The sequence below is a fragment of the Somniosus microcephalus genome, chromosome 1 (assembly GCF_052327205.1).
Source record: "Somniosus microcephalus isolate GS21.2 chromosome 1, FLI_Smic_1.0, whole genome shotgun sequence".
In the NCBI taxonomy this organism is placed as follows: Eukaryota; Metazoa; Chordata; class Chondrichthyes; order Squaliformes; family Somniosidae; genus Somniosus; species Somniosus microcephalus.
Genome location: NC_140987.1, coordinates 212,627,135 through 212,646,902, shown reverse-complemented (window position 1 = coordinate 212,646,902; position 19,768 = coordinate 212,627,135). Strand labels below are relative to the sequence as shown.

Sequence of the window (19,768 nt, the reverse complement as noted above, 5' to 3'; positions counted from 1 at the left end):
TTTTTTTTTTAACTTTCAGCCAGGGACTCCATTCCTTTTGTAGGACCTTTATCCCCCAACAGAAGGTGAAGGCCCTACATTCTGTTTCATGCATGAGACTTTTTAATTTTGTACTCAATTACATCAATATGGTGTTAAGCTAAGTATCAAGTTTTCACCTGAAGCAAGCCCTTGTGGTCAGTGATACAGTCTTATATAAGTAAAAACATGGCAGATGCAATCACTTCAAATTGTGATCTAACTACTTTAGTGTTCTATTGTTATATTCTGAGTGTTCAGTACTTGTGAAGCTAATCTGGGTTTGCAACATTTGTATTTACATTTTTATGTTAACTACTTTTACTTGCTACTCTGTCTTTTATTATATACTAGCTGAAGTGCCCGGCGGTGCTGAGGCTTTTTCGAGGGCATGTTGTTGTTGGAAGAGAGAGAGAGAGCGACTGGGGGGAAGAGAGAGAGCGACTGGGGGGAAGAGAGGGCGGGGAGGGGGAGAAGGCGGGGAGGGGGAGAGGGCGGGGAGGGGGAGAGGGCTGGGAGGGGGAGAGGGCTGGGAGGGGGAGAGGGCGGGGAGGGGGGAGGGCGGGGCGGGGAGGGGGGAGGGGGGCAGAGGAGGGGGGGAGAGGAGGTGGGGAGAGAGACAGAGGGAAGGAGAGAGAGAGGGCGAGTGGCCCGCGGCCACAAATGGAGCCAAGCCCCGAGAACAGGCGTGAGCCGGCTTGAGGCTGAGAGATGGCCACGCCCGGTTGCCGGGGTAACCCTTCCCCCCCTTCCGAGCCCCCGTTCTCCCGAGCACCGGCCGCGCCGCCCCGCCCCGCACTCCACTCCCGAGAGCCCCGCTCTCCGAGCCCCGCCCGCCCCGCAGTCCCGAGAGCCCCGCTCTCCGAGCCCCGCCCCGCCCCGCACTCCCGAGAGCCCCGCCCGCCCCACCCCGTACTCCCGAGAGCCCCGCTCTCCGAGCCCCGCCCCCCCGGCCGAGCCGGCTTGAAGTCCGCCGATTGCGTCTGTGAGAGACGGCCGGCGGGCCCGGTTGCCGGGGTAACCCTTCCCGCTCACCAAGCCCCGGCCGAGATCCGCACTCCCGAGAGCCCCGCCCCCCGCCCGAGCCGAGCGCGGAACAGAGAGAGACGCCGCGTCTCAGCTGCTCCTGCTGCGCGCGCACCCTGACCCTCGTGGCTGACGCCGTTGCCCCGGGTAACGTGACATGGGGGGGGGCGGGGTGAGGAGCTTAGCAGAAGCCGTGGGAGAATTACCTAGGTCGGGCCTGGCTGGGCAAGAAACACCCAGGCTTTCAGGCCTAACAAAAACGGGGAAAGGTAGGAAAAAGGATCTTCAGGTTAGAGAAAATATTTACAAATGAATGAAGTTTTTTTTAAAACAATTTAATAAATTCAATTTTATTTTGCTGGAAATGTATATTTGAAAAGAAAGACGCAGAAAGCAGGAAAAAGAATGGAAGCAAGATGGCGGCTACTCACCTCGGTTCAGAACGATAAGACCTCGAGGTCACTCTGTCGCTAATGAGCGAATAATGAGATGCTAATGAGCGGAATGTTGAAGGTTTTTCGGATACCGCGGGCGCGATTTTAGCCCGGCAGAAACGTAAATACGCTTAAGACCGTTTTGGAAAGGTAAGCTTTCTTTCGACGTAACGCACGCGTAGGTACGCTCTGTAACTTTCGAGCGCATAGCCTGACAGACGCACACGTGAGGATAGACAGACAGAAGGACAGAAGGACAGACAGACAGAAGGACAGACAGACAGAAGCATCGCTTTATATATATAGATTAGATTTCATTTTCATTTTTACCATGTTATTTTGTGATCTTGTTTCCAGGGTGCCAGTAGAAATGAGCTTTGAGCAGCTAATTGGGTTTTACCTTAAATAAAGGATTTGTTCTTAAATAACCCAGTTTTTTTCTATAGCTGTTGTAGTGGTTTGAAAGTTGTGTTTAAGAATGACAAATAACAATGAACGAACAGAGGATTGATAATGCAATAATAATCATAGTTAATTGAGCCAAATTAATTTACTTGAATACTAACACGATGTGTCACGATCCCACTGTTGTATCAGTCTCTATTATGCTTACACTGCAAGCCAAGTCCTTATAAAACTCACAGTTTAAAACAAAATATTATGAATGAATCCATTTATACCATACTAGCTGGGGGGGCCTGGCGTTGCCAGGGCAGTTTAGAGGGCCGGGTGGTTGACGGCCGGCCGCTGCCGCTCCCCCGCTCTGTGTCTCGGGCCGTGCGGTTGACGGCCGCCCACTGCTGCTCCCCCGCTCTGTGTCTCGGGCCGAGCGGTTGTGAGGCCCGACCCGAGTGACCCCAACTCACCTCCCGCTCCGGCGGGCCGATGCAGCTGCCCCGCTCGCTGTTGAGGAAAAGCAGGGGAAAAAATGGCGGCGAGGTTTCGGGAGGCTGCAGGATTAGGTCCCGCCTGTGATGCACCGATTGGTCAACCATCAGGTCACTGAAGTGCAGGATTCATCAACCATCACATCACTCAACGCTAATGAGCGGTAGGATTGGTCAACCGCTAATGAGCGGATTTTTGAACGTTTTCTGTATACTGTCGGAACAATTTTTGTCTGACCAAAAAGTACATATGCCTATGACACTCCCCTGATCATCAGCTTTCTTTTGATATAACATATGTGTAGGTACGCTCTATAACTTTTGAGTGTATAGCGGACAGACAGTGGACAGACGGACAGACATACTGCTTTTTATATATATATATAGCTGGAGTGCCCGGCGGTGCCGAGGCTTTTTCGAGGGCATGTTGTTGTTGGAAGAGAGAGTGGGGGGGAGGGAGGGAGGGAGAGAGTGGGGGGAGGGAGGGAGAGAGTGGGGGGGAGGGAGGGAGAGAGTGGGGGAAGGGAGAGAGGGGGCAGGGAGAGAGGGGGGAGGGAGAGGGAGGGAGGGGGGAAGGAGAGAGGGAAGGAGGAAGAAACCGGGCAGCCCAGACTAAAGATGGCGCTGTTCAGGCCCACATTGAAGTTCTGCCATGATCAAAGATGGCGTCACGAGGAAATTGTCATACTGCCAGGATCAAATATGCCGCCGTGGTGTCGCTGCATTGAACTGCTGCCAGGATGAAAGATGGCCGGGCCCAGTTGCTGGGGTAACCCTCCTCGGCTCCCAATCTCCAGAGCCGGTTGCCGGGTTAACCCTTGAGAGGGGGGGGCGGGGGGGCACTGAGGAGAGGGGATGGGGGCGGGGGCAGAAAGATAAAAAAGCTGTCTGCCAGCCTTCAGGGCGGGTGCGGCCAGCCTTGAAGGCGCATGAAGAAGCCGGCGGCCATTTTCTCATGTCGGTTGGAAGCACGGGAAAAAAAAAATTCTTAATAAAAACTGCAAAATTTCTTTACTTTTAAAAAAAGTAGCTGCAAAGTACAAAATCGGAAATCTTCTAACTTTATATGTTCTTTCCTTAAAAAATTTTGGCTTTTGTATATCTTCTAACTTTATATCTTCTTTCCTTAAAAACTTTCGGCTTTTGTATATCTTCTAACTTTATATCTTCTTTCCTTAAAAAACTTTTGCCTTTTGAAAATCAAAAGTTTTTTAAGGAAAGAAGATATAAAGTTAGAAGATATACAAAAGCCGAAAGTTTTTAAGGAAAGAAGATATAAAGTTAGAAGATATAAAAACTGAATTATTTATTCTCTATCTCTTCACTTACGTTGCAATAGTTGCTGCAGTCACTCCAGTGCTCGTGAAGACTAAAGTAACTTTTATTTATTCTGTCTTATTAAGCATCAGGCCCCGCCCACACACGCCATAGGATTGGTCAACCATCACGTGATGGGGGAGACCGAAGGGGGCGGGGTGAGGGGTGGGAGGAGCTTGCCACAAAACAATTGCCTAGGGTCCAGCATGGCTGGCAACAGACGCCCAGGCTTAGAGGCCTACCTGCAAAAACGGGGAAAGGTAGGAAAATTAATGAGATTAGATGAAAGATTTAGAAAGTAATTAACTTTTTTTTAAAACAATTTCTGAAAGTAATTAACTTTTTTTTTAAAGAATTTCTGTTTTAAAAGGAACTTTTTTTTTAAAGACGCAGAAAGCAGGAAAAAGAAAGGAAAAGTTTGGAATCAAGATGGCGGCGACTCACCTCGGTTCAGAACGATAAGGCCCGCCCACACACGCACCGATTGGTGGACCGCCAGGTCACCGAAGCGTAGGATTGGTCAATCGTCTCGTCACTCGACCGTAGGAGGGCCCGGCCGCACGCGCCAGGAAGCCGCCGTACGATTGGTCGACCTCGACGTCACTCGATGCTAATGAGCGGATAATGAGCGGAATGTTGAACGTTTTTTGGATACCGCGGGCGCAATTTTTGTCCGGCCGAAACGTAAATACGCTTAGGACGGTTCTGGAATCGTCAGCTTTCTTTCGACGTAACGCACGTGTAGGTACGCTCTATAACTTTTGAGTTTATTCAATACAGACAGACGGCATGACAGACAGACAGAAGAACCGCTTTATATATATAGATAATATAGATAGATATGTTTGACACTATACAGTGCCTTTTCAAAATGTATTTGGACATCCCTATATAAAAAACTAAGGTCCTAGATATGAGACAGGGTAGAACAAGTTGGTACAATAGCAAAATACTGCGGATGCTGGAAATCTGAAATAACAACAGAAAATGCTGGAAGTACTCAGCAGGCCATGCAGCATCCGTGGACAGAGAAACAGAGTTAACATTTCAGGTCTGGTAGCTGGGAGAGCCACAGACCTGTGCAGCAACAGGATATAAAACCTGCTGCTACTTAAAGGGTCAATGGAAACACAGGAGGAAGCAGGAAACCTGGGTGAGAAGAGTGGAAGACAGATCAAAGAATACTTCAGGAAGTTGGACCTGAATGTCCTTCTAGAGAGCAGGCAGGATGACCTTTTGGACTTAGGAGCCAGAGATCCACCAAAAATGTATGCACTCTGTGGATAGAGGTGACTGTGGCAATGAGTGCCTCTTCCTTAACCCCTAGAACTCCTTTGTAGTGCCAGAAAAAGTTTAATGACCTCACCAGACCAGTTAATGTGAGCTACCTGATTGTTCTGACCTTTCCGTGCATTCTCTTTATATGTGTGGCACTTCTTCATTCCTTACCTTCATAGTGCACTGGGACTGTAGTCTGAAACACGGATCCCTTCTCTCATCCTCCAACACCTGCTACCTACTAATAGACCTTCCCTCACAATGTGCCATACATGAATAAGCTTCTTTAGCACATCACAATTTTCCTTTCTTTATTTCTGCCTCTCAGATAACTTGCTGTGCCAAGCTGTTGTAACAAAAGGCGCTGACCAGCCTGTACTGGAAAACTCACGCCTTCTCATGCCTTCTCTTAATTATCACAGGAGAAGGTGGCCCATAAAAACCATGAATTTCAGGTCATTGGTAGTGGTGTCCTTGACAAGAGACCTCTGACCCCTCATGAGGAAGAAGCCCTGTAAATCTTGGGTTGGTATATGGTCGAACTTGCTGGGGTTGGAGACATAGGAGGGCCAGTGGCAGCTGCAGGTTTGTCTGCACCATCCTAGCAAGAAATATGATTTGCCACCTTCAAAATCTACAGAAGAACTACTATAGTAGCTGCATAGCATTATAACATCTTTTCATTTTCTTCTAGATAAATCAAAGCAAGATGCCACTGAGGAGGATGAATGAGACAGAGGTGAACGGCCTTCTACCTCTGTCCAACCAGCCACATCCTCACCCATACCATCATTCACCCTTTTTCTCTCACTCACCAGCCCAGAGAGATCCACCTGCAAAGTTATAGGTAGTTCTGATGAAGGTTTTTCACTGGTTGAGAGACAACACACTGTGAGGAGTGAGAGGTGAAAGTGGGATTTGGCAGTAATTAGGCATTGGCTCGAGAACCTGTGGACTCAGAGTTTTGGGGTCCTGCTCTAAAATACAGGATGCTGTATGAGCATCACTCTCACATGGAGCCACTGAGGACCACCTCTGAGGGTCTGCGACACGGCAAGAGTCATGGTAGAGTCTAATGCCATCTTCAGCGCCAATACACAATGCAGCATTACCTGGAGCAAGTGGTGGCACCAGAAGCATCTGCATCCATGTACCCTGGCAGGGAGACCTCCAGAACAAGTGCATTGAATGTGGGTGGTTTGACCACTGGTTTCCAGGCCTTGGGGGTCTGTTTGGAGAGATCGATGGCAACCAGCTTCTGAGAAATCTGGGGCACCACCTCTGAGGGCCTGTTGGATCTAGCCAATACCATCAGGTCTGCTTTCTCACTAATCAGTTGGCACTCTGATCCAACACCCAGCGCAAGTGGCAGGGCTAAAAACCACCCTCATAATACCATTCTCTCTCCTGATGACAGCTTGTGTGACTTTTCAAGTCAGCCCCCTCAGATGCCTACATATGTTGGCATCAGAATGTAGAACCAGGCTGTTAATACACCTGCACTAGCGATGCAGCCTGCTGAAGAGTCCTCCTGAGAACATGGTCACCTCAGTCCCAAGAGGCTCATGAAACCACAGTGCAGCCAAGCACCTCTGGTGTCTCTGTCCTTAAGAAAGCAGCTGAGCGCAGCAACAGGCTAGGCATAAGAACATCATGATGGTTATAAGAATCACCAATTTAAAATAGATATGTGCAGAGTCAAACCATTTTGTGATATGATGTCCAGTGTTCTGAGGTATGTCTGTTCTTTTCTGGTTTTTGTGTTTGAGAGGATGTTGGGCGGTCGTTTTGTAATGGGGCTCAGTTCCTTCAGTGTCTCCTTAATGAACCTTTGTCTCCTAAAGCAGGTCTGTTCTGATACATTCGCAAGGGAGTGACATGGTCTGTAGACTCTGGTGGAAGGGCACCTCCTAATTGGTCTCCTTCTCCTTAGGTGTAGCCTTATTTGGTGTATCTCATTTCCTCCTGTTCCTGTTCTGCCTCCATCATGAAAATGCCCATAGTGAATCTGAACAGAAGATTGAGAAGCAAAGGATTTCTTTGCCTGAAACTGCTGAAAGACAGCTTGTAGAATTCTTTCTTAGCAGCACAGCTCAAAAAATATTTTTCTAATCACTCCAGACAAAGCTGTGGACGGTCATAGCCTGTGAACACAGTCACTTTCTGGTTTGTCTAGTCATGCAGATAAACTACCTCTCTTTTATACTGGCTTCAAAATATAGGAACAGGAGTAGGCCATCCAGCCCCTCAAGCTTGCTCTGCCATTCAATTAGGTCATGGCTGATCTGCACCTCAACTCCATTTACCTGCCGTAGCTCCATATCCCCTGATACCCTTACCTAACAAAAATCTAGCGATCACTGTCTTGAAAGCTCAAATTGACACAGCATCCACAGCCTTTTGTGAAGAGAGCTCCAGATTTCTACGACCCTTTGGGCTGGATTTTGTCAGCCCTGAGGAGGCGGGTATGGAGGCGGGACAGCCGGTAAAGTTGCAGAAAGTGGGGGCGGATGGCAAACCCGCCCCCATCCTGCCTCCGTGCCCTTTTGCCAGGAGGTGGGAAGATGTGCTGCTTCGGGTCCCGTCTCCTGGAGGCGGAAAAGGGATTAAATTCTTTTAACTGCCAGTTAACAGGCAGTTAACAGGCAGAAAAAAGGATTAGTGCTATTTTACCTTTTCAGGTGAAGGCTTCCTGACCTCGGAGAACCCCGCCGGGTTGGAGGAGTCGAGTAGGAGGTCTGCGGGGGTCGGAGGGGCCTGAAAGTGAGATGTAGAGGTGAGTGATGGGTGCAAGTGTGGAGTGGTAAGTATGTGAGGTGAGTGTTAAGTGTTATAAAATGTTCACTTACCTTTGTTTCTGCCTAGTCTTCAGCCGCGGTGGTTCTGGAGTCCCGACATCTTCGTTGTAGAGATCACAGACTGGCTGTTGGATCCTCCGAACCAACAGTCATCTGCTTTCTACAAAGTAGAAAGGTTTGATGAGTCCTGAACACAAGGGCTCATCAAACTACACAGAATGTCATAGTTTGACAGCTTCACAGAGCTGTCAAACGCTGACATTTCTTCTTTCAAAAAATCTTGACAGATGGCACATCAGACGTTGACGTGCTCTGTTAATGACTTCCCCCCAATTGGCCTGCTGAGCCCACAGGGTAGGCTTAACAAGGTCAATCAGGGGAAAATCCCTCTGGTTGGCCAGAACATGATGGAGGCGGGACTGAGACCCGACAAGCAGCAGTCCCACCTCCAGCACGTCTCCATTCACAAAATCCAGCCCTATGTGTGATAAAAGTGCTTCCTGATTTCCCTCCTTAATGGCCTGGCTCTAATTTTAGTTCAGAATTTGTTTAAGTTAAGAATTGCTGTGGCAACAGGTTTTGCCCTCATTATCATGACATTTGCCTACATGCAGCACTTTGTGGGTGGGCGAATCTTCTGCTAGCAGCCATCAACTGGAGGTTAGTGTGTATTGTAGAATGGGCAAAACTCTGTCTAATCTGACATAAGCCCCAAATTCTGGCTCCCTACACCAGAACTACAACAGATCTGCCCCCCAAAAATCATGGAATTTCAGGCCCTAATAGATTATAGTAAAAATAATAATCTATAATTTACAAGACTCACTTATATACTGTACCTTGTATAGGGTTTCCTTGAATACTGTACCATGTGTACACACCTCTCACTATTCTTATAAGAATGGCACAGAAATCGCTGGAATGGCACATCTCACGGTGAACGCTGTGAATTGGATTTTTTACCTCATCCTTCAGATCGCACTATACTTGCGTCGCAATTTGCTGGAAATGTGAATTTATAAAGGCACGGCGAAGTCAAGGGGGCATGTGGGACCTCATGAACGTCACGCCCAATGGTCTATCTCCTTAACCAATTAAAGTTAAGGAAAGAGGAAGAAACAGAGCGAACAACAGAGAAGGAAATCGGGTGAATTAGAGTCAAATTAGATACAGAAAGAGAAATGAAGAGAGGGAAAGAAAGAGAGTGGATTAAGAGAGAGAGATAAAGAGGCAGAAAAGAAAAGTAAGAAAAAAATAAAAAGAACGAGCAGAAGAAGAGGACGTTGGAACCCAGTTGTGTTTGGGAATTGTATTGGTCCTTGAGAATTAATCACAAGTGCATGGCAGGGTAGGTGTGCAATATCTACAGACGTTCTTACTCATATACTGTATCCAAAAATGATTTTCTGGACAAAATCTAATTTGCATTTCTAAGTGTCAAAACAGCTTTGCATCCTGATACTAACAGGAGTGTGGATGGCAAGACTGGCACAAAAATATTGCCACAACAGACAAAAAATAAAGCTTAAAAAGACTCTAATAACAATTCACTACCTGCTGGAGTGAGACTCCACAGCTTCATTTGTTCCCTATCTGGGGCTCCAAGTTTGTGTTTCATGTCAGGACCAGGGTCCTTACAACATGAATTGCCAGCCCTAATGACAGCGGCGCGATTCATTCACATTTACAATGCAAATCCAGCAATTTCATGACATACAATTAATTTCAATGCAGAGGCTCACGGTGAGGCTGCAAATTTTTTGGTTTTGTCGAGGCTAACGGTGGCGCACAGCGATGCAAAATGTCCAGCAATTTGTGGTGAATCGGAACTCCTGGCATATCTCTTCTTCACCACAAATTGTTGGGTTTTTTACGCACCAATAATGACAGGCGCCGTGAATTCGCCAATATTTTTCCAGATATTTCTGGGCCAATATGTCATCGGCCGATATTTATGGGACTTATTAAACGGAAAATCTGTGCCTTATAGTTGATTTCCTCACCTAGCACTTATTGCTGCTTGCTAGTGAGAGGCTGATCCTGAATCTAAACTTTTCTAAGGGATTGTTTCTGGTATGATACAGATACATAAAAAGGTGATGATTTATAGCTCTGTTCTGTTACTAAAACTGTCCTTTTTCCCTTTTTGTAGGATTTAACAACTCAGAGCGCATGTGTGACAAAGAGTTTCTAATACGTAGGGCGGCTACAAACCGTGTTTTGAATGTCCTTCGACACTGGGTTTCCAAGCATTCTCAGGTACAGAATTTTAGAGCATTAGACCAGTGGTACACAACACAAATTCAAACAATTCCCATTAAGTAAATAACCTGTTTCCCACAACGTGTTGTTCACTTTTCTGAACCGTGAAGTATACTGATCGTTTTCTGTTGTGAAATTTCTTGTGCAATTTATTATGATGGAAGATTGATTAAAAAGTAAAATGTTTCTTTAATGTGGTTGTAATGTGATAGATTGTTAGACTAATAAATCACGCAGGTAGCTCTGTTTAATTTGAGCTGTGAACCTGGTAACTGTGTACTTCGGGTGAAAACATTTTTGTGTGATTAGAATAAAGCATAAAATCATTTAGTTGACAGCGGTAAACCCAGGTGTCGGTAGAAAGTGGTTTGAGATGTGCCACGGGAAACCAGCAGCTCCCAGATTCCACCCCGACACTCCCAACACATCACCATGTCCTATACATCAGCAACACCAGAAAAATATTTAAATGAGCTGACTGTGACAAATATGAGGCAGTACTGCCTTGATTTGTTTTCCCTTAAATAAGCCACAATACATGAGATTTTAAAAAGCCACTACAGCCTCAAACTAATTTTGCTGCATATGTTGCAAAGTTTTTTTATTGTGTGATTATGTCAAAAACCTCTCAATGGATTAGCACTTGCATCTTAAATAAAAAGGGGTAACAGTTAGTTAATAGAGATAATTAAGGATAACTCAAGTTATTGCCATTTATAATCCATATATTGAGATTATTATTCTTTCCCAGAATACGCTGATAAACTAGTATAAAAAATAAAATAAAATCAGATCACTTTAGTGTCTACAGTGGTTGGAGACAGAGCTATTTCAGAGCTTCCATTAGCCCCATAAAATGAATTTATTTATAATGAGTTAGTGATAAGTGAATTCAATGAGATGTCTGCTTCAGGCATACTTGGTTTAATATTTCTAGTTGTACAGTAATATACATAACAGAAAGTTCTCTCTGGTATTTTTGAAAGGTATTTGTTTTTCTTCCACATTCACTTTTCCTCCACATATAGTAAAATTAGACCTGCCATCCCATAGCACAGTGCTTCTTTGGGACCTTTGGTTGCTCCAGCCCTGTACTAAGAATCAGAGCCTCTAACAGAGTCTCATCTTTTCCTGTTTTAACTTCTGCTTCCAAGTAAGGTATATTCTCAAATCTTTTTTACTGAGAATTATTTCTTGATTTAGTTGACAGTCACCATTCCTAACATAGCATTAGTGCCAGCTTCTCTTCATTGTTTAAGAAAATGTTTGCTACCCAGCATCTCATGAGGACTGCAGAATGCAGCAATTCCCCCCTTGAGCAAGGCAGCATTCCATGCAGTGACAACTCATTGTCCATATTCAACTTTGATGGATGGTATTACTCAGAAATAGATCTGATGATGCCTATAGCCCCTCTACCACCCCTAATTTTTTGGGATAGAAAGGGCGCGATCTTGCCAGCCCTGGGGAGGTGGGTTTGGAGGCGGGACTGCCGGGAAAATGGCAGAATCTGGGGGCGGGTACCCATCCCACCCCCAACCTGCCTCCGTGCCATCTTCCCAGGAGGCGGGTAGCCCACCCGCACCGGGTCCCATCTCCTGGAGGCAGGAAGGGGATTACAGCCACTTAACTGCCTGTTAACAGGTAGTTAACAGGCAGATAAGAGGATTATCCCTATTTTACCCACACAAGTGTGGGCTTCCCGAAGGCTACGAACCCCGCCAGGGTCACCGAGGCAAGGAGTGGGTCTGTATGGATCGGAGGGGTGCAAAAGTGCGCTGTGAAGGTAAGCGATGGGTGCAAGTGTACAGAGGTGAGTATGTAAGGTGAGTGGAAAGTGTTAGAAAAAGTTTACTTACCTTTGTTTCTTCCTGCAGGCTTCAGTCGTTGGGGATGCAGAGAGTCTTGCATCTAACTGGCAGAGATGACAGATGGCTGCTGCATTCTCCAATGCAACAATCATCTAATTTCTGCTAAAGAAAGAGGTTTGATGAGTCTTTAATTCAAGAACTCATCAAACTACAGAGAATGTCAGTGTTTGACAGCTTCACAGAGCTGTCAAAAGATGACAATTCATCTGTCAAAAAATTTTGACAGATGAAACATCATATGCTGATGTTCTCTGTAACCAGCTTCCCCTTAATTGGCCTGCTAAGCCCGCTGGGTGGGATTAACAAGGTCAACCAAGGGAAAATAGCATGGGTTGGCCAGAAGTCGATGGAGGCAGGACAAAAACCCGACAAGTGGGAGTCCCGCCTCCAAAAGCTCCCCATTGGCAAAATCCAGCCCAATGTTTCTGAATACCTTGCTTGTATCCCTCCATTCTCTCTCATCCCAAGAATTTTACAGAAGGTTCAGGTGGAGGGAGCAATATTAGTTCTGGTGACTCCAAACAAGACAAATGAGTCTGATTCTCAGACCTGCTAAAACAAAGGGGGAAAAATTCAGTATCAACCATTTTGGGGCGCTAACATCGTCTGGGTGTTAACTTTATTAGCACCCAGGCGACCACAAAATTGAGTTTTAGCACCCCAAGAGGGAAGTGGAGAGCTAAATCAAGCGCTCCACTTCCTTCTTAGGGCGCTAACGTCGGAGAGCGGGGCAGAGACTTCAGCAGCGATGCACACTGGGCCGTGCAGCGCTGTCGTGTTCAAAGGCTCCTTCCCTCCCTTAAAGGGAAGGACCATCGCTGCAGGCTCTGCAATTTAAAACGTATCTACCTGGACCACTGAGGCAGCCGCGATCCCGTGTCAGGCTGATCGAGCATGGGCAGTGTGATAAATCCATGTAGTGGAACAAGAACTCGAAGAGGTGATATCTTGGAACTAGTACAAGTATTTTATTAACAAACAGAGTAACAAACATCATGCCTGCATCCTGGCGTTCCACCTTTGCTGACCTTGACAGGAAGCAAACCTCTGACCTTGACAGGAAGCAAACCTCTGACCTTAACAGGAAGCAAACCTCTGACCTTAGCAGCAGCATTGGCTACAGCACCACCTGGTGGATAACCTTAATCATAACATCCCAGATTACTATATCCCTCCTCCCTTAAGATTTCAGTATGAATTTCTTAACAGACAACCATTCCTGAGGGTCACATAAGGAGTCTCCATTCATCATGTTCCATACTTGACGAATCTAACAGTTCAGTATCAATCTCTCTGGTGGCTTGCGAGTCCTTTGTGAACGTCTAACAGTAAAGTCCCTGCTTGTTTGTGGTGAAGCCACCAGCTGCTCCTGAGCAGTGCTCAGAGTATCTGACTCTGCAATGATGGTTTCCTCTTGACGAATAGGTTCCTGTGGAATTGTCTCTGTCCCTGGGGGTGGCACCACAGATGCACTTGGATAACTGGGGGCAACCCTGTCTTCAGTCATTGCACCTGGAACCTTCATTTCAATTTCTCCTTGTCTGGGAAGTATCTGATCTACATGTCTGCGTACTACCCTACCATCTCCCAACATGACCTTGCATGATACTGGACCTGTCATTGAGTCTATGAAGCCAGGAATCCACTTTGGTCCATAACTGAAATTCCTGGTAAGGACCGCATCTCCTTCTCCAAAACTTCGGCTCTTTGTTCTTTTGTCATGGTTCTCTTTTTGTTTGTTTTGTCTGTTTTCCATTTTCCTTTTTAGGTCTGGGTGGACAAGGTCAAGAGTGGAGCGTAGTCTACGACCTAATAACATCTCAGCAGGAGGGAGTCCTGTGGTGGATTGAGGTGTTATTCTGTAGCTGAACAGAACCCGTGACACTTTGGCTGCTAAACTCCCTTCTGCACTTTTTTTCATCATCTCCTTAAATGTTTGTACGGCTCTCTTTGCAAGTCCATTCGAGGACGGATGATATGGAGCCGAGGTCACCTGCACTATGCCATTTTTTCTCAAGAACTCTTTTGTCTCTGTACTCACAAAACAAGTGGCATTGTCACTCACCACGATCTCCGGTAGCCCTTGATTACTGAACCTCCGACGCAGGCAGTCTATAGTAGTAGTGGCGGAAGCAGAATTTACAGGATAAACATCCATCCATTTGGAATGTGCATCAATGATTATGAGGAACATCTTCCCCATGAATGGACCCGCATAATCTAAGTGCAATCTTCTCCATGGTTTATCCGGCCACTCCCAGGGGTGGAGAGGAGCCGCTGCTGGTGCCTTCCGGTGTTCCTGACAAGTGCTGCATGTCTTGACTAGATTTTCTATCTCCTCATCTAGCTTTGGCCACCACAAGTAACTCCTAGCCAAGGCTTTCATACGCGAGACCCCAGGATGACACTGATGTAGTTGCTCTAGGATAGACTGTCGTGCTGGCTGTGGAATAATCACTCGTGCTCCCCACAACACGCAACCACCCTGCACACTCAGCTCTGTTTTCCTGACACTGTAGGGTGTGAAGTCAGCCCCTTCTGGATGCTGTGGCCATCCCCTCACCACATATTCTCGAACTCTAGACAGTACTGGATCTTTACCTGTCCATGTTCTTACTTGCTCTGCAGTCACAAGTGCTGTGTCAGTGTCCTCCAACATCAAAACTCTGTCCTCTGGAGCTGCACGGATAGGTGTGCCTGGCAGTGGAATAAGGCTCAAGGCATCTGCGTTCCCATGGTACTTGCCCGCCTTGTAGACGATGACATACTCATATGCCCGCAACGTCACTGCCCACCTCTGGATCCGGGGTGACACCATCTGTGGAACTGCTTTCATTTCATTGAAAAGAGAGAGAAGAGGTTTATGATCGGTGCATATGGTGAACTTCCTGCCATATATGTACTTGTGGAACCTCTGTAACCCAAACATTACTGCTAACCCCTCTTTGTCTAACTGGGAATAGTTTTTTTCCGCTGGTGTTAGAGTTCGGAACATAAACCCTATTGGTCTTTCAGTTCCATCATCCATGCAGTGTGAAAGAACTGCCCCCACCCCGTAAGGTGAAGCGTCACAAGAGAGAATGATGTCTTTCTCTGCACTGTAGTGAACCAGCACATCCGACGACAGCATCAGTTTCTTGGACTGTTCAAATGAAACCCCCTGCTCCTCTCCCCACTGCCACTGTGTCTCCTTGCGCAGTAGTGTGTGAAGAGGTGCTAACACAGTTGACAAGTTTGGTAAAAACCTGTTATAATAGTTCAGCAGTCCCAGGTAAGCTTTTAACTCAGTCACATTTGTAGGAGCAGGGGCGTCCTGCAGTGCTTGTACCTTCTCCTTGAGTGGATGGAGCCCGGTGGCGTCCACTCTGTGTCCCAGGAACACTGCCTCATTCCCCAGGAAAGTGCACTTACTCCTCTTGAGCCGGAACCCTGCCCTCTCCAATCTCTGTAGTACCTCTCTCAGAGTGCTCAGATGCTCCTGGTCGGTTCTTCCCATCACCAGAATGTCATCCAGATAGATGGAAACATGTGGAATCCCTTGCAGTACACCTTTGATTGTCCTCTGGAAGATAGCTGGACTAGATGAGACACTAAACGGTAAGCGGTTATATGTAAACAAGCCCTTGTGTGTATTTATGGTGACATACTTCTTTGATTCGTCATCCAGTGTAATCTGCAAGTAGGCATGACTCATATCCAACTTTGTGAATTTCTTTCCTCCAGCCAGGTTTGCAAAGAGATCCTCTGTTTTGGGAATAGGATACTGCTCTAGTTTGGACACCCGATTGACTGTCAATTTATAGTCTCCACAGAGTCTTACCGAATTGTCCGGTTTTAAAACAGGTACTATGGGAGCTGCCCATTCCGAATATTTCACCGGCTCCAGTATGTTCTCTCTCAATAGACGGTCAAGCTCAGCATCTACCTTTGGCTTCATGGCATAAGGCACAGGTCGTTGTTTAAAAAACCTTGGCGGTGCCTCCTTGTCTACATAAATCTTAGCTGGGGGGCCATTAAATGTGCCAAGTTCCTCCTTGAACATATTCTCATGTTCACTCAACACTTCTTGCAAAGTCAACTGTTTGCCTGCATCTATTTGATGTACTGCTCCCCAGTCTAATTTAAGTTATTTTATCCAGCCCCGACCTAACAGGTTTGGTCCAGTACCCGATACTATAACTACAGGTAGCTGTTCCACTGTGTCCCTGTGTTGCACAGTTACATTAGCTGTACCTAATGTCGCTACTCATTCACCTGTATATGTTTTAAGATGCAGGGAGCAAGGCTTTAACTCTGGAACTTTTGCACGGTTCCACAATTTTGAGTACTCTGCCTTGTTCATTATGGTCACGCCGCACCCTGTATCCACTTCAAAGTTCACCTTAGAGTCATTTACTGTCAGTTGCAATGTGATAGGAGCCACTTTTGGAATGTTCTCTAACATGCTATACACTATAAACATGTCCTCTTCTTCCTCAGCTTCCCCGCTGATGTGGTGTGCTCCATGTTTTTTCACTTCTCTCCCTTGGTTTTGCTGTCCTCCCCTTTTGGTTTGGATTCCTCCACAGATGATTTTGCCCTGCAAGCTCGTTTTATGTGTCCTTGTTTCCCACACTTGTTGCACTTTTCCTCCAGAAACTGGCATTCACTCACCAGGTGATCACCCTTGCATCTATAACATGCCTTCACATGCTCACGTTGTGGTTTCTGACGCATGTTCAACTTGTGCACAACAACCTGACCTGCAACTTGCATAGCATTAGCCCTGTCTGAATCCTGTATTTCTTTTACATGTCGGTTCACTGTCTCTATGGCTTGAGCAAGTTCCAATGCTTTTTCATAAGTAAGCCCAGTCTCGGATAATAATCTACGCTGCATTCGGTCGTCCATAATTCCACAAACTAGCCTATCTCGCAGCATTTCCTTCAGGTTGTTCCCATAATTGCAATCTTGTGCTAATTTACGCAACACCGCTACATAGTCCATTCCGCTCTCTTCCTCTTTCCTGTTCCTTGAATTAAACTTGAACCGCTGTACAATCTCACTAGGCTTAGGGTTGAAATGTTCTTTTAGCAAAGCCATTAATTCAACAAATGATTTGTCTCCAGGCTTTTCAGGACTGAGCAGATTCCTCATCAAATTGTAGGTCTGGCTTCCCACTGAACTAAGCAGAATGGCTTTCCTTTTTCCGGCATAATTTATTTCATTTGCTTCGAAAAAATAACCCAACACTTCACAGTATTCCTCCCAGGTTTGTGCTTGACTATCAAAAGCGGAAACCGTTCCTACCGTGGCAGCCATGCTCTCTTCCAACTGGTAGCTAACTTTAGCTCGTGATTTTGTTGTTTAAAAGTCCTGGCAGACTTCTCTTCTTTATCCAGGGTCCTTTTTACCTCATCGCCAAATGTGATAAATCAATGTAGTGGAACAAGAACTCGAAGAGGTGATATCTTGGAACTAGTACGAGTATTTTATTAACAAACAGAGTAACAAACATCATGCCTGCATCCTGGCATTCCACCTTTGCTGACCTTGACAGGAAGCAAACCTCTGACCTTGACAGGAAGTAAACCTCTGACCTTAGCAGCAGCATTGGCTACAGCACCACCTGGTGGATAACCTTAATCATAACATCCCAGATTACTATATCCAGGAACCTGTGAAAAAACTGGAACAACAAAGGTAAGTCTTTTTTTACTGACCTCAGCCAGCTCGCCTTTAATCATTGCCCCTGAAGCGGCCAGCTGCCCGATGCACGCCTCCTGCATCTGTCAGTGTTTTCGATGGGCGCTATTGCAGGGGGTGGAAGTCAATTTCGGGTCCGGGGCATTACCAGGATGATGCACATGGCAATGATGTCATGCTCTCCGGGTGAAGGAGATTGGGGCGCAACGCCATAGCGCCACCGCAAAACTCCTGCCAAATATGTCAGCGCCACACCCAGTCGCAAAGCCATTTGCACCCCGTTAGCGCCAACGGGAGGTGCAAAGGCACCTAATTTTGCCCCTAAAGTGTTGGTCAACAACTAGGGCCTAGAAATTCGATTGTGTTGCGCCCATCTTTTGGCCGCTAAATGAGCACCTAAACCTCCAATATGGCGGGCAGGAAGCGCATGCTCATTTCAAGCTGGAAGTGCGCCGCCACCATATTACATCGGGCTTCTCCATAGGCATCCAGAGCGCGTGCCAGAACTATTTAAAGTAATGAATGCCATATTCATATTAGGGTTCTGCACTTCTTGCAGTACTCCTTTTCTGATTTTGGTATCCCCCGGGCCTTGATGTCTAGTTATGTCTTGTAAATAACTTGTTGGGGGGGATAAGCTCCAGGTGTCAGGTGGTTGCTAGAACAAGGCTAAACAACATGAGGAACAGATGGCTGAAAGTGGACGCAAGCTCACTATCTAAGTCCTAATTCATACTAAACCCCACTTACACTATAAAGTTTGATACAGTATTAGAACATAAGAACATAAGAAATAGGAGCAGGAATAGGCCATTTAGCCCTTCGAGCCTGCTCCACCATGCAATAAGATCATGGCTGATCTTCTACCTCATCTCCACTTTCCTGCACTATCCCTGTATCCCTTGATTCCCTTAATATTCAAAAATCTATCGATGTCTGTCTTCAATATACTCAACAACTGAGCATCCACAGCCCTCTGGGGTGGAGAATTCCATAGATTCAGCACCCTCTGAGTGAAGACATTCCTCCTCATCTCAGTCCTAAATGGCCGACCCCTTATTCTGAGACTGTGACCCCTGGTTCTAGACTCCCCAGCCAGGGGAAACATCCTCCCTGCATCTACCCTGTCAAGCCCTGTAAGAATTCTGTATGTTTCAATGAGATCACCTCTCATTCTTCTAAACTTTAGAGAATATAGGCCTAGTCTACTCAATCTGTCCTCCTAGGACAATCCCCCCATCCCAGGAATCAGTCTGGTGAATCTTCGTTGGACTCCCTCTATGGCAAGTATATCCTTCCTTAGGTAAGGAGACCAAAACTGTACACAATACTCCAGGTGTGGTCTCACCAGGGCCCTATATAATTGCAGTAAGACGTCTTGGCCTAAAAATTCGGTTGCTTTGTGCCTCCCGTTAGTGCCCCGCGGCACTGCGCCGCCAACAATCAAGTCACCACTGTGCGCAGCTCCCCGCTCGTGCCCCGGCCACGATCTTCGGTAGCACCCCCGACTTACCGCTGGACGCTATGTCCAAGGGTGTCAGGGGGATCTACCTGCAGCCGGGGCGGCGCAAATTAAAGGGGCGGTGCCTGGCAGCCATTTTTGTTGCTGGCCGCCTGCCAGCGCCTGCCCCCTCTGCTGTCCCCGGCCTCCTCTTCAGCCCCCCCCGCAGAGTGCCGGCTGCGCTCCGTGAGCCCGGTACTTCTCTTGAGTGCTGGGCTCTTTTGCCGGCACTCCGATCCCTGGTGGCCCAGCTGGGCCCCGGGTCGTGCTGCACTAGGCCCCTCCCCTTTAAGAAGGGGAGGAAGGCCTGCAATACCACGGCGTAACGTGCCGCAGCACCGCGATATTCACTCACAGCGCCCCAAGAGGGAGGCGGGGCGCTTCCAGTAGCACCCCGCTTCCCTCTTGGGGCGCTACTGTTGAATTTCGGCCGTGGGGGCGCTAATTTTTTCAGGGCGCTAAAAGTAGCGCCCCAGCAAAGTTAGCGCCCCAAAGGGGGCGCAACTTAATTTCCCCCCCTTTACTCTTATACTCAAATTCCAATCCCTTTGTAATAAAGGCCAACATACCATTTGCTTTCCTAATTGCTTGCTGTACCTGCATGTTAACTTTCAGTGATTTGTGTACAAGGACACCCAGGTCCCTCTGAACACCATTTCCCAATCTTTCACCATTTAAAAATACCCTGCTT

The 19,768-nt window shown here is 46.9% G+C and overlaps 1 protein-coding gene across 4 annotated transcripts in view; it reads left to right on the top strand.

Annotated features, from left to right (window-relative positions):
- Positions 1-19,768, top strand: part of LOC147124570 (ras-specific guanine nucleotide-releasing factor 2-like) — a 361,280-nt gene that overhangs the window by 265,421 nt on the left and 76,091 nt on the right. For all 4 annotated transcript variants that reach the window (XM_085989546.1, XM_085989542.1, XM_085989537.1 and 1 more), the window contains one exon: positions 9,911-10,017. In XM_085989546.1, the coding sequence (XP_085845672.1) occupies positions 9,911-10,017 (107 nt within the window). The remainder of the gene's footprint in view (positions 1-9,910; positions 10,018-19,768) is intronic.